At 28.0% G+C, this 14,615-nt stretch overlaps 1 protein-coding gene across 2 annotated transcripts in view; it reads left to right on the forward strand.

Moving 5' to 3' along the window:
- Positions 1–12,486, forward strand: part of LOC129981762 (uncharacterized) — a 31,160-nt gene extending 18,674 nt beyond the window's left edge. Inside the window, exons 5-9 of one of the 2 annotated variants that reach the window (XM_056092749.1) lie at positions 1,836–2,080; positions 4,491–7,562; positions 8,743–8,818; positions 10,445–10,480; positions 12,240–12,486. In XM_056092749.1, the coding sequence (XP_055948724.1) occupies positions 1,836–2,080; positions 4,491–7,562; positions 8,743–8,818; positions 10,445–10,463 (3,412 nt within the window). In that variant the 3' untranslated portion in view covers positions 10,464–10,480; positions 12,240–12,486. The remainder of the gene's footprint in view (positions 1–1,835; positions 2,081–4,490; positions 7,563–8,742; positions 8,819–10,444; positions 10,481–12,239) is intronic. The other variant, XM_056092750.1, reaches the window with a different exon arrangement.
- Positions 12,487–14,615: the final 2,129 nt, after the last annotated feature.

The raw sequence follows: 14,615 nt of genomic DNA on the forward strand, positions 1-14,615 counted from the left end.
TATTATCCCCTCCATTTTGAAAAGACATCACAAAAATGAAGCCTTGGCTCAGTTCCTTCTTAACCTTAATATGTGGATTGATTTTGCCAATTATTTTTCACATTTTGTAAGATAAGTAACCAATGGGACTGCTATTTATTATGCAAGTGTAATTTAAAATAATACTTTTATTTGATGTGATAAGATGTAATGCATAAAAATTGGCTGACATTAAATTAGTACTATTAATGTGGTTGACTTATATCTGGTTGCCAAATTGTTAAGTTAATGCTTACCAACTATGTACTCAGATTAGGACTGTGAAAGAATGTTAAATGCCATACAATAAAAATTAACTTAAATAATTTATTTGTTTAAAATAGTTTCAAACCATTCAGATAAGATCAGAATAAAATTTGCTTCTACTCTTAATAGAATAATAGTATTGCTAATATAAAATAGTAAAATCATTCAGATATAAAATCAAGCCAAATTTATGCCGTCATTTAGCAACAGCTTACATGCTTGCCTCATTGGAAAAATCAGTGACAGCATTATATTTTTTAATTGGATAATATGAAAGCATGAGTGTAAATTGAGCAATTTTGATTTAAAATCCAAATTGTTGAACACAAGAAGTTAAAGCAAATGAAAGTATTGAAGAATCATTCATAAGCAGAACTTGTCAAAGTAAAACATTAATATTAGCAATCCATGTACTTTGAAATAAATTATATTTACTTTTGGTAATGAATGTTATTATAAGTACTTATTACTAACAGAAATTCATAATTGTATGGTAATATAATGATACCAAAAAAATTGCAACACTTCTTCGAGGCTGATGGGCATAGCAAACAGGGGTTGTAATCCTTCTAGTTATTGTTATTTTGCTTTGTTTTGTTTTCTTTTCTAGCTTAATTATTATTTCAAATGAATTAACACAACAATGAAATAGATATCTGAATTATACAATCTGATTTCCTGTAATAAAAATTTAATGTAGCAAGAGTTGGAATGGTGAAAGTAATGGGGGTTTTACTATGTTGATATTGGTGTATAATTTTTATTCACTTAAGAAGGAGGATCTAACTTATTGCTGCTGTAAAACTGCATAATAAAAATATTCCTGGTACATTAAAATTCAGATATTTTTAGGGTTGTTTTTCTTAGTATTTTCAATCAACTGAATGAATTTTACTGATTTCAGTCATTTTTTTATGTAATCTTAGGGAAAATGCATATCTTTTTTATTTTTTATTTTATAAATAATAATTAAAACTGGCTTGAGTGATTTTCAAAATAGTAATTCATAGATCTTACCTGTTATTATTATTATTATTATTTAAATTTTATAATTGCTGAAAGTTTGTTGCAAAGCGGATTTCAATTGCAGTTAAAATTTAATTATGAAAAATTAAATGAATAATTATTTATAGATTTAATGTTATTTTATTTTAGACTTCATGAAAATTAGGAGTTTGTGTTTTAGATAGTGTTTGCATGCTTTAGATATATTTTTTTGCATTGGATACAATACTAAGAAGAAATTCAATAACATGAATGATGTAATTAATTTGGCTAGAGCTTCGATTTCTACATCAAATTATTCTATTTATTATTGCAATGATCTGTATGAATTTATAAAAGTAATTATCAAAAAGAAAACAATTTTCCCACTCATTCAAGTCACAAATTCCAAGTCAGTCATTTATATAGTTATAGTATATTTCATTATTCAAGTTTGTACATGCATTTTAATATTCCTCCTATGAATGTAAAGACAGAAAAGAAAAATTTACTAGATAAGATATTTAATTATTTAGTATTTTTAAAATATAGCATTCTTTTTTTAGTGCCTCTCACCAAGAAGCTCGGCTTCAAATTCGTAATCCAAGTATAAGTACAATTGAAGAGTCTGCTTCCTCATCCATTATAGAACAAGATTTAAATAAAGAAGAAAATCTTTGCATTGAGAGTTCTACTATACCTCCAAGAAACAATTTGCCTTCTGTAACACCATCATTTTTTGATGCCGATAGCTCTCGGACTGAAATTTATAATGTTCCTCTAGTTTTAGCTTCAGAACAGAAATTACAAAGTTTGTATTGCATATTTTCATTTTTGAGATAATTTGTCTTACTTATTAATATCTAGTGTTCTATTTATAAAACAGTTACATTTAATTTCTTTCATTAAAGACATTTTATCATTTTCGATTTTTCATTATCTAAGAAGCCAATACGGTTACCCAAAATAATTTTGAATTGACATTTATCATTCATTACTCAGAATTTGAAATATCATCTTAAATTTAAGGTTTTTTTAAAAAACTTTTATTTATTATCTGAGTAATAGAAAGAATTCAAAAGTAATTATTATTTTATTACATTTTAAAAATATTGATATTTGTTTACAGGGATTTTTAATGTGACATTTTACTATTTTTATATTCTTTCAATTAAAAACAATTTTTCTTCTGAGTTTAATTTTCTTTCAGTTTCATGTTTTAAATATTATTTAAAAGAAATTTATTAAAATCAACGCTTTAAATTAAATTAAGCATCAATAGGGTAATCAAAAAATATAAATCTTATACTTGTGGTGTATTTGTTTTTCTTTATATTGAATTCTATATATATTATTTTTCTTTGAGAATGCTTATATTTAAAAAAAATGAAACTAGGGACTTCACGCTGAAATTAAATTTCTTTTGCTATTACAAAGAAATCTTTTAAAATGGATATATTCCTTTAAAAATATATATTCGAAATTTCGGAGAACATAGCTTGCTCTAAGATGTGTTTCATGCTTGCATAAAATTTCATGCTTGTGCTTTTCTTTCTCTTATAAAAGTTTTAAAACTTTTTCAGCAGACATTATCATTAATATTCAAATCATAAAATGATACTAAATTTAGATGTTGGAATTTTTTCCCTTCACTATCTGAATTATACTTTGCATTTATTCATTAATTTTTTTATAAGATTTAATTTCTATTATTAACTTGTAATAAAATGCCTTACGTCATTTATGTAATAAATAAATTAGATTAGTTGATCTCATTCTTATCCTTCAAATATTTTAAAACTCTTTGATTATTCTTATTTTGTTTTAAGCATTCTGTAAATGTTGTAAAGAAACTTCTGTATATTTAGTGGAATTTATTTTCTTTTTATTTAACTTTTTGTCAAGTAAAGATTGTAATACCGGGATACCGAATACCGGTATTTTGAGCCATTTGTACAATTTTGTATCGATTTTTCGGAATTTACTAGAATTTTTTTTAATTGTCTTGTAATTGTTTCAATTGTTCAGGAATTGCCAATATAGCAAAATAGTATACATTTTTGTTTTTATGTCTCCCTAATGGACGAAATTAATTAGACTGTGAATACAAAGTTGCATCGTACAATCAAGAGAAGTGATAAAATACTTTATGACAATGGATTGTAAAACCCTCCACCTTTTGCGCATGCATTAGTATGGGTTTACTTTGGAGGAGGAGATAGGAGTGAGAGGAAAGATGAAAGAAGATGTTTAGGAGGAGATTCTAAAACATGTTGGAACAGTTTTCTCCTAATGATGGAACAATATTTGAAACAGAGAAATCCAGTCCAAAAAGCAATAATCGACTTAAACCAGCAAATTAATACTTCAGATACAGAATTTGACTTAATATCTAGAACAGGTTTTTATAACTTCAGATTAAAACTGGCTGTTGAAGCATTATGTCGGAGAGATTCTAATTTATTAACAGCTAATGCGACAATAAATTTCATGTTGCAGTCACTGAAAGAACAGCACACATTACTATCTGAAGAATTATATATTACAAGTGCATGGTGTCGAGTGCACTTTGGAGAGTCCCACCTGCTCACCCTTGGTACTTTGGTAAGAGTCCCGGTTGGTGTCACTGTCTGAATATCTCTAGAAAACAGCAAACGGCTCTCTCTCATTTTTTTAAGTGGACACACCAAATCCCTCACCTTCCAACACGGACGAAGGATCCTTACTGAATGTCCTTGGTGCAAGGCAGATCAAGCCTCCCCCAATCATATTCTTAAATTTTACGATTTTTGAGATTTTAAGGCATCTACTATTGTTTTTGGACTTTTTAGAGATTTTTGATAATGCAGCTATACCCCCTTGGATCAGAAACAGCAACAACACTTTTTTGTGATTTAAATAAATAAGATGTTCCTTTACTTTTTTGTGATTTTTTATATACTGTTATAATTTATAAGTTACAAATTATTTTTGTGATATTCACATTCTCTAATAAAACTGGTAAATAAAACAAACACCTGTGTTTTCTTTCTTTTCCTAAAATTTCTAATACCTGTATTAAAACCGGTATCCCGGTATTAAGATCTAAAAAATACTGAATACTGGTATTGAACTTTTGGTCCGATATTGCAATCCTTAGTGACGAGTAATAATTATTGGTGTTATGCATTGCTTAGTAATATGAATATTAATATACATTTTCTTTCTTTCTTTATATTTAGATGTTTCAAATGAAAACCAGAGTGCAGTTACAAGATCAAGTAAGTCTTTGGAACGTACTGGCTCTACCCCTCTTGACCCAGATTCACCACCTACTCCTCAACCACCAGTTTTGCCTCCTAATTTTCAGTTATCCATTGAATCCCGAAGTTTATTAGATCTTTCTAAGTTAAAGCCTATCACTACAACTGAATCAAAAAAATCAGCAGATTTTCTTAAACCTCAGCTTATTACTTCTCCATTTGCCATAAAAAATGCAGGGAAATCAACAATTTCAAAAATTCCTGTAAAGAAACCCACTGCTTCTATTAATAGTGACTCTCCCCAGTTGTCCATTCCTTCAGATCATATGAATCGAAGAAAAACTTTTGTGGTTGAAGAAAAAGATGAAGAGCCTCAAAGATCTCTTCCACCTTCTGACCGAAGAGGTACATTTGTATTGAAATCATCAGCTGATAATGCAAAATCAGATATAATTTCTGATCGAAGGGGTACATTTGTATTGAATACATTGGCTGATAATACTAAATCAGAAGAAATTTTTGACCGCAGAGCAACTTATTTTATTCCCTCTCAGCCTGAGGAACAGCCTGATTCTTCTCCTCCAAAAGCTGTTGAAAATCATATTCCTGTTCAGAATGCTGCACCCAATCAAACCATTTTGCTCTGTGAAGATATGGAGCTTACAGAAATTATACCTATTCAAAATCAATCTCATCAATTCATTCCATCAGTACCACTGTGGAATGAAAAGCTGGAAACTAAACAAACTGGTTTAAGTGGTCTTAAATTTTCTGCTTCTGTTAGCAATCAGATTTCATGTGCCAATTCACTTGTTAAACAGTTTCCAGCTTCTAATATTAATTCTTCAAAGCAATTTGAAATTAGTACAACACATGAATTTGCCAAAGAGGCCAAAGATCAGAATGCTGTGAGTGTAAAAAAAAATGAAGATAATAAATCATTAGTTTCTTTTGTTGTACCGAAAACAGAGCTGTTGACTAAAGTAACAGCTCCTGCTCAAGATGTGAATTCTACAGATTCACAGCAGAAAAGAAACAAAGAAAAGGATGTTATTAAAAAAATATCAAACAAGGAGATAAATACAAATATCAAATGTCCTGCAAAAGAACTACCATCACCGATTGCTACTTTTGTTAAACCGGATATGTCAATACAGGAGAAAATTTTCCATAGTATTTCAGGCATAAATGCTGTATCAGACAAAAATAAACAAGCTCTTGATACCATACATCTTACTGAAGATGATCGCAAGAAGTCAACTGCTTTGAAAAGATCGTTATCTAAGAACCAATTTACAGTTGAAAAAATAATGGTGAATGAGGTTGTTGAATCACTCGAAACTGGTAGAAAATCTAGCAGAAAGCAGAATATATGTTATGATCAATTTTTTTCGGATTCTGAAGAATCTGATGCTGATTTTGATATAGATTTTATGGCAGAGAAACGATTTTCACTTAAACCAGGACGAAAAATAATCAATCCAAATAATAATAAGGTTTTTGTATTTAAAAAGAATTTAACTAACCAATGCACTGACAATGACATTCCAACTGATAAATCTCTAGAGGAAGATGCTAAAATTGATCAAGAAAAGGATGTTTTTAATTTCTCTACATCATCGGATGCTGGTAAGTCTCCTCTTAAAAAACACAAAAAAAGGAAATCTGTTATGCCTAATAGTAAGAAGCGTAGTGTAAATAAGCAATATGATGTTGATAAAAAATTATCAAAAAGAATGAGCAAAAGAAATTCTAAGCCAGAAGTGAACCAAGATGAAGTTCCTGTAGTTGCACATGCTCGCAAAAGTATTCTTAATTTGAATAAAGATAATTGCCCATTACCGTTGAAATCTAACAGAAAATCTGTTAGGTTCACTTTAGTAGGCATTACACCTCAAGATGAGATAAATCATCCTGATTGTGATTCATCCAATGAAATAAATGTAACTCCAGATAATGAAGAATCTAATGATATTCATAATATTGAAAGTGAATCGTCTGGTAATTCTTTAGGTAAAAGATTAAGTAGTAAGAAAAAATATATCTCAGCTCGTTCAAATTCCTTAAAAGCTACTGGAGACATAGTCAAGCGCTCTAGTTCTAAATCAAAGAAAAGCAGAAAGCGTGATTCTCTGGAAGATGTTTGTGAATCGGACTGTAGCCCAACAAAAAAAGTGTTTCAAGAATCTAAGGAGGTTCCGCCCCAAAATACTGAAATATGTAATAACTTAAGTTGTGAAAAGCAGGAGCAAAATAAGGACTTTACAGATAAATTTGAACTACTTCAAGGTAAAACTGGGTCTGTTTCTTCTGAATTACCTGAAGAGAAACCAATTAACACAAAAAAAGATGAAATTGAAAAAACAGATACTAAGAATGTAAAAAGGCCGTTTTCAGGGGTATCTGAACGCATAAGTAATAAGAAGCAATCGATAGTGGATGATCTTTTCCCTTCTAAAACAGAAGAAATGAAGCCAGTTAATGTGAAAAAAGAAAAAAATTCTTGCAAAAAACTTTCTGAACTATCCTCAGATATAGATGTTAATAAAGTAAAAAGACCTTTTTCAGGTGTATCTGAGCGTGTGAGTAATAAAAAACAATCAATAGTGGATGATCTCTTTCCTGAACTAGATGATGCAATTTGTGAAATTGTTGATAAGAAGATGGAAACTTCTTTAAAAATGAGTGAAGATGGTCCAAATAAGATATACAGTATAAAGGAAGCAGGAAAATCTATAGACTCTAATTGCAACAAAGGAGATTTAGTGACTCCAAAAACATCCAAACAAAAAAGTGACTGTGGAAAGAAAAAAAATTCTAAAAAGAAGAAAGCCTGTCCTAGGCAATCTAAAGATAAAGAAAATACCCCAAATAATGCTGAAAGATTTTTTAAACTGGATGTGCTGACTAGTGACAACAATTTACCATTTGGATCCAAGGAGTCTGCAGAAAAGGTAGTTCCGCTGAAAAAATCTAAGAAAAAAAAGGAATCAACTTGTTTGCTTCAGAATGATTTAAAAACTGATGTTCTTAGTTCTGAAAATGCAATAGGTTAGTATTTTGAATATTTTTAATTATTTGTTTGTTAAATATATTTGCATCGATTGGTTTTATGTATTTTTAAAAAAGAATATTCTACCCCACGAAAATTATTTATGATCAATCCAGCAATATTACTTATGCCTAAGGGCAACAGCAGATTTACAAGTTCCACAATGAAAAGAATTCATTTATGCAACTACATATGTATCAATATATCCAATCCAGATAATATATTGAGTCTATATTTTAGAATGTTTCTATCAAATTGGTTAAAATCTCAATGGATTAGAAATAATTTAATATTTATTTGAGGTTTAGTTTCGTTTGGTTATATTAACGCCCCATTTTAAAGCAACCCTATGACTAATTTGGGATTGACCTTGTAATTTTGAACTGCAGTCAGATGATAAGGACAACACCTGAGCTGGCACCCTCCTCTCCAAACTTCCACACCACACCAGCGAGAAAACATTTGGTCCCCCAGATTTAATGTGTACTTGACCCGCTTACTTCAGGGTTCTTCAATGGAATCAGGTCTGGAACCCAAAACCCTCCTATTCTAAAGCTGAGACCTTACCACCAGGCCACTGCGACCCATATTTATTTGAAGATATTCTGCTTAGCTTTCAAATAATTTGTTACTTTTAAATACTAACTTAACATCTTATTATACTCAATTTAAAAAAAAAAAAATTCACATGCAGTTGAGTCTATTTCATAAAAAATCATCATTCCGCTTAAAAACTTTGTTATAAAAAAATTTTATAAGTGGACATTGGTAAATTAGTTTTAAAAACATGGAAGAGAAAAAAATGGCAACATACCTATCATCATTTTAATGATTTTATTAAATGGTCTGTCATGACTCTTTGAAGAATAGCCAGTTTTAAAACTTTCAAAGCAGATACAGAAGCTTTTGAAACTGAAAGAGGTGTGTTGTGCAGCACTTACACTATTATTTGCACTGTACAAACCTGTGTATCCGTTGCTCATGAGCAGTATTTGTATACTATTCAATTTGCAAGTATGTGAATACCTTTAGTTATTGCAACTAATAGTTAATGGTCCCTTAGATTGAGAGCAGTGGTGTATTAAAATTATTTCTAAAAGACATGTATTTATGAGTATGAAACAACAAAATTATTTTTTAATTTCTTAAATTAATAATTTTTTAATTGTTATTATTTAGTGCCAGATGAAGTAGCTAGTGGCCGTCCTAGAAGAAACAGACCAGTTATAAGTTTAAAAGAACCAAGTATTAATACGTAAGTAGTTATATAATATTGATGTTAAATTAAATATGGTGGAACTTTCTGTTATGTTTGCTTCAAAATAATTGTTGTTATTAAAATTTACCTCATTTTAATAAAACTAAATTTTTTACACCAAAACATCTTTAAAATAGTTGAGTATGGTTCTCCAAGGTTTTCTTGTTATTAAGCATTGAAAATTATATATTTATTGATTATTTTCTCTTTTTATAAAAGTTTTTGAACAGAAGAAAGTTGAACAGAAATTCTGCACATTATAATTTACTTTGAAAATTTTCCTTTTTTATACATTTGTTTTAACCATATATTCTAAAATCATCAGAAAGCAGAATATTTACCTCTATAAGTTGGCATCTCGTTATTATAATACTTGATTTTATATTTATCAAAATTATTAATTAATGTAATAGGAATGTTCAAAAGTAGGGATTCATTTTATTGGCAGTACCTATGTATTAATCCCTAACTTGAATTAAAACTGATCTTTTAAGGAATTTAATTAAAGAACATTTCAAGTCTCAAGTTTGAAATCAGAGTGGTTAAAGCATTTCGTTGAAATTAGAGTAAATATGAATATACATGATTCCATTCATTGTGGACAAAGAATATTTAATAACTAATAATTGGATTAACATGGTTCTTAATTCAGTTGAAGTACTTAGACAGCTTTTGGATATAATCTTCAATTTCATCAATTTTCAGATTGTTATGTATAACTTTAATAACTACATACCGCATTGCCACTTTCTGTAGAATTCAAATTTTCTTCCTGTGCATTTTTACCAGAAGCTTTCAGGTTTGGGCTCAGATGAGGTGTAATTGATTGTATATCAGAACTTTATTTTTCAATAAGAGTGGTGACTTGTCTGTCATTGAAGCAAATGATTAAATGTTCTTAAATTGTTACCTTTATAATTTTAAAAATTCATCACATTATAAGTAACATACTTATTGAAAGTGACTTTGCTGTCAAAAAACCCTACATATTTACTTTTTTCACTAATGAAAGAATGGTATTCCTCATATTTGAAATGAAATAACCTGAGTTTGAAATATGTATGTAGGTGATAATGGTCATTAAAGAGATGGTAGGGCTAAAAAAAATGATGAATTTTAAATTGTTTATTTTCTAATTTCTACTTATTTTGTCAAATGTAAATTAAATCTTTAAAAAGAGTTTGGGAAAGCATATTGATTCCTTATACAAAGCAAAAAAATGAAGGAAAAGTATTTGCTTCAACAGAAGTGAAATGTCACTATCTTATAAATGGGATGCTGAACATTAACAAATTGAGTTAGTAAACAATCTTTTTTACTTGTCTATAGAGCTATTGGTGATTTCTTTTTAGAGATTTTTTTTTTTTTTTTCCCTTCATTGAACTTGTCTTTGATGGAGTCAAATTATGTTAGTACTAGAACTAAGTTGCAATAATTTTATTTAAATTTAATGCAATGAATTTTAATCGTCCCACAGATTAAATTTGTTCTGAAATATCGAGATAAGATTATTAATGATGACTATATCCATATTTAGGAAATTTTCTTGCATAAATAAGCAATTGACTGTATTGTTTATTATTTATCACTTTCTAATTCATCGCCTTTTCTTTTGTGTTTCAGTAAAATGAGAAGAGAATAAATTAAAAGACACCTGAGGTAATTAAGCTACTTTATATAACATCAAAAATTTTTGAAATATATTTATGAATATTATAAAGAAATTGATTTTGCACAGTGGAATATTATGATATCACTATATTACATACTATTCATAAACTTTATGATAATCTTGATGAACTGTTTAATATTATATTAAAAATTAAATTCAACAAGAATAATTATAAATTTTTTTTAAATGTTGTTTTAGTATTACAGCATTTATTGTTTAAATCTTGTTTGAATTATTTACTTATAATTTGTTCTTGTTTAATTCTTTTCTTGATTTTTCCTAAACTTGAAAAGTTTTACTTTTATATTATTTACTTTTACTACTTTTGATATAACTTATGCAGATGTATGTTTTATCAGAGAAGACAATATTGTTGAACAATTTTCCTCTGTGTTTATTTTAGTAATTTTTTTTTCTCTCGCAACCTTAAAGTTTCCATTGCCTAAAATTTAAAAATTAAATAATGGTAAATAAAAAAATTGATTAAATTTGAATGTTTTTTTTTTTTTTTTGTTTTTTTTAAATCAAACAATTTTTTCAGTTTTTTGGAGAGGTCTGAAGAAGAAAAAAACCTCTTCAAAAACGCTTTATATTGTCCTATACCATTCTCTGTTTAGTGTGCTTGTACTTGCCCCTCGTTATAATATATATATATTTCTGTATAAATGAAACTCAGGATCATTTACTTATTTGCAAAAATTAAACACATCATAGTTGTATAACTACCAGCATTGAATAACTGTGTGTGCATATTAAAAATCAAAATTTTGCTAAAAAATAAAAGTTAATATAAAAATTCTGCCTTGCATTTAATGTCCGAAGAAAGCAATATTTATATCATAACTTTAAAAGTGTTGATGAATGTTAGAATAATTGATTTGATAGCTTTAGTTTGAACTTAATTACAATAATAATAATTTTATTATTATATGAAATTAAATTACTATCATTAAAAATTGTTCTTTGTATATAAATCATTTTTATTTAACATGATTCAAGCTTGTTATTTTGTTGAAAATTGTATAAAAATGCCAAAGTTTGCTTCTTTCTTATTTAATTAAATATATTAAGAAACAACTGATTTTCAAAGTTGTAAATAATAAAAGTAATTTAATAATGTATCCTAAAATGACATATGCAAACTTGATCATGCTGCTTTTCACTGTTTGGGGAAAACTTTTTGTAACAGGCAATTAAGCATATAGTATAGATTGCACAGTTTAAAATATCCCAGATAAACCTGTTAAAAGTTATTGTACAATAATTTACTAACATAATGACCTTTTAAATCTTAAAAGAACATTCAAGCATATTTTTATTTTAGCTATATTATAAGATATTTCTTGTAAATATATACAATAATTTGTCGACTCAACAGTCCAAAATCTTTTACAAATTTGCATTTCTGATTAAAATGTTTAAATGAAAAAAATATGTCTGTTTCCATTGAAAAATATGATAATTATTTTACTTGCTAAATACTTTTCAAGGTGAATTGAAATAAAGCAGAAATGTAAGTGGTGTATATTCATCACTGTGTAGTGTAGGATAAGATATAATATTCTCCATACTGCTCATACATTTACAACACATAAGCCACCACTACTTACTACTAATAATTTTATTTGTCAACTGCATGTTGAAATTGAGATTCAAAATATCTTTTGTAGTATATATTTTGTGTAACTTATATTCTTTTTGTTGCTTCCCAGCTGTTTTTAAATCATATTTATTTTCTTTTTAAAGCTAGAATTTCATGCACCGGGGAAAATAGCATATTTATATTCAAGATGCTTTTCTGCTGTATATATATTTCATATTATCATTCTATATTTTATTGTAAATGTGTTTGTTTATTTTGATGTCTGCAAAATAATTTTTAGACTTTTATATAATTTTATTACCCATTATTTTTGATGTCTTATTAGAATTAATTTTTTGCTATCCAACCATGAAGTTGTATGCAATTAAATTTTTTCGAATAAATGACTTTATATAGAACATTTTCTGCTTTGTTTCCTCTCTTCCTTTGACTGAAGATCTCTAAAGTTAACTTTCTTCATTTTACCAGTGTAATTTTCAATGCTTCTAAAGTAATTTTTATATAATAAAAACAAGACGTTTTCTTCTGAAGAAAATATTAATGTCTTCCATATCTTGAAAATTAAGCATTTTTAATGGTAAATCTCTAATATTGGAGAATACATAATTTGTGATACATTTAGTATGTTTGTGTTGTAATTGAAAAGACTGTTTGCAAAACTTAAGAGTAGATTCAAAAACGAGTCAATTTTGCTAATGAACATAGGGTCAGAAATATAAAAGTGAGAGTTGCAAGGGTTTCGTTACTATTGAATTAAATAAAAGAAAAAGATACACAAGATTAAGCGTGCAACAAAGAATATAAATTCTCAATAAGATAGCTACTCAGTTGAATAAATAAATTTTTAAAGTTGTACATAGCATGTGTCAGATAGCAAAAGTATATAAACAATTGATGAAATTATAGAAACAAGATGCCCTTAATTACTTTCACTGAAGTTAATTAATCTCAATGCAAGATTCTTTGATTGTGCATAACATGCTTAAGTTGTTATTTAATTTCACATTATGCATCCACAAATGCTCGAACTTTTGATTTAATTGCAATCATGAGACGCTATTTTAAATTCTTCAAATTACTGTAAGGCATCTGATATACATCTTCTTTCCATAAGTGCACATAAAAATTAAATGTAATGAATTTTTTTTAAAAAAATGAATTATTAAATTTGAAAATCTTATGATATGATTTCTAAGAGAAATTTTCTCATTAAGTCAGCATTCATAATGCCCTCTATCGGATTCAGAGAATTAATAATGCTGTGAAATAACTTTATGAGTCATGTTTGTTGTATGTAGCATCGAAAAATTACCATTATCCCTAATTATTCTTTAATATGTCTAAGAATTTTTAAACACTCTATATGATGCTAAGTGGCTATAACAGCTAACCATTAGAGTACTTCAACTAAACCTTCAAATGACTTGCTTTCTGAAACATATACTCACTTTGCATGTTGTTATTGTGAATTGTATAAATTTGTATTGCAAGTTTTATCTGGTATATTATTTTCTTTTATTTAATTGACTGAAAAAATCCGATTTGCCCCTTTCCCTTCTTATTTTTTTGACCCCTTGTTAAAACATGACTGACTCTTAAAATTTGTAATATCCTCTCAGGTCAACCTGTATATACTGTGTTGAAAATGGAAATTAATTACTATATAATTAAAGATTGTTTTTATAAATTTATATGACTTAACAAGCGGACAGCATTTGATGTATATCCGTGATTAGCATTGCTATCTAATAAAATACTCAAATCTGTTCTAAAGAGATAGTAGAGAAAGAGTCATCTAATTAAATAGGACGACTGAATCATAAATGTGAGTCATGGCAATTTTATGAAACTTGTTATTGTGTTTCTTATCAAAATAAGAAAATGCTTTGATGCAAATAAATTTGTTATTGAACTTTGGAGCTTTCAGTTGTTCAAAGTAACATTGTTCCTCTCTAGTTTCTTGTGAGCATCTGAAATATTTATACATAAAACATTTTATTTTTGATTGAAATCTAGATTCTATTTGTATTGTCTTCATGAAATATAATGATTTAAAGATGTCTGTTCACTTTATTCAGTTCATGTTATATGTTTAACATGAGATATTTATATGAGCCTATTCTCACAAAGTTTGAAAAAGCCTGTTTGGGACATTTTCAGGTGCATAGGGGATGAGAGGTAATTCATCACCAACTACTCATATAAAATGGACAATTCCATTCTGTTTTCATGTATAAATAATTAACCCAGGTTTTGAAGTACTAGAGTTCTCGCACTAGCCAGGCTCTTAGAATTAAAGTATAATGATACACATTTTCAGACTTTCCAACAATATTTTGGTTGCGGAGAACCTCACATATTTTTCAGAGTTTATCTCACACATACAAAATAGAATTATTTATATGGATGCGATCAAGGTAAGTTATATATAATGGAAATTTTCCAGTGCAAACAGTAATTGTTCCATTTATTCAATGAATTGACAAACGACATTTCGGTTATTCAAGCATATATTGTGT

The sequence above is a fragment of the Argiope bruennichi genome, chromosome 8, assembly GCF_947563725.1.
Source record: "Argiope bruennichi chromosome 8, qqArgBrue1.1, whole genome shotgun sequence".
Taxonomy (NCBI): Eukaryota; Metazoa; Arthropoda; class Arachnida; order Araneae; family Araneidae; genus Argiope; species Argiope bruennichi.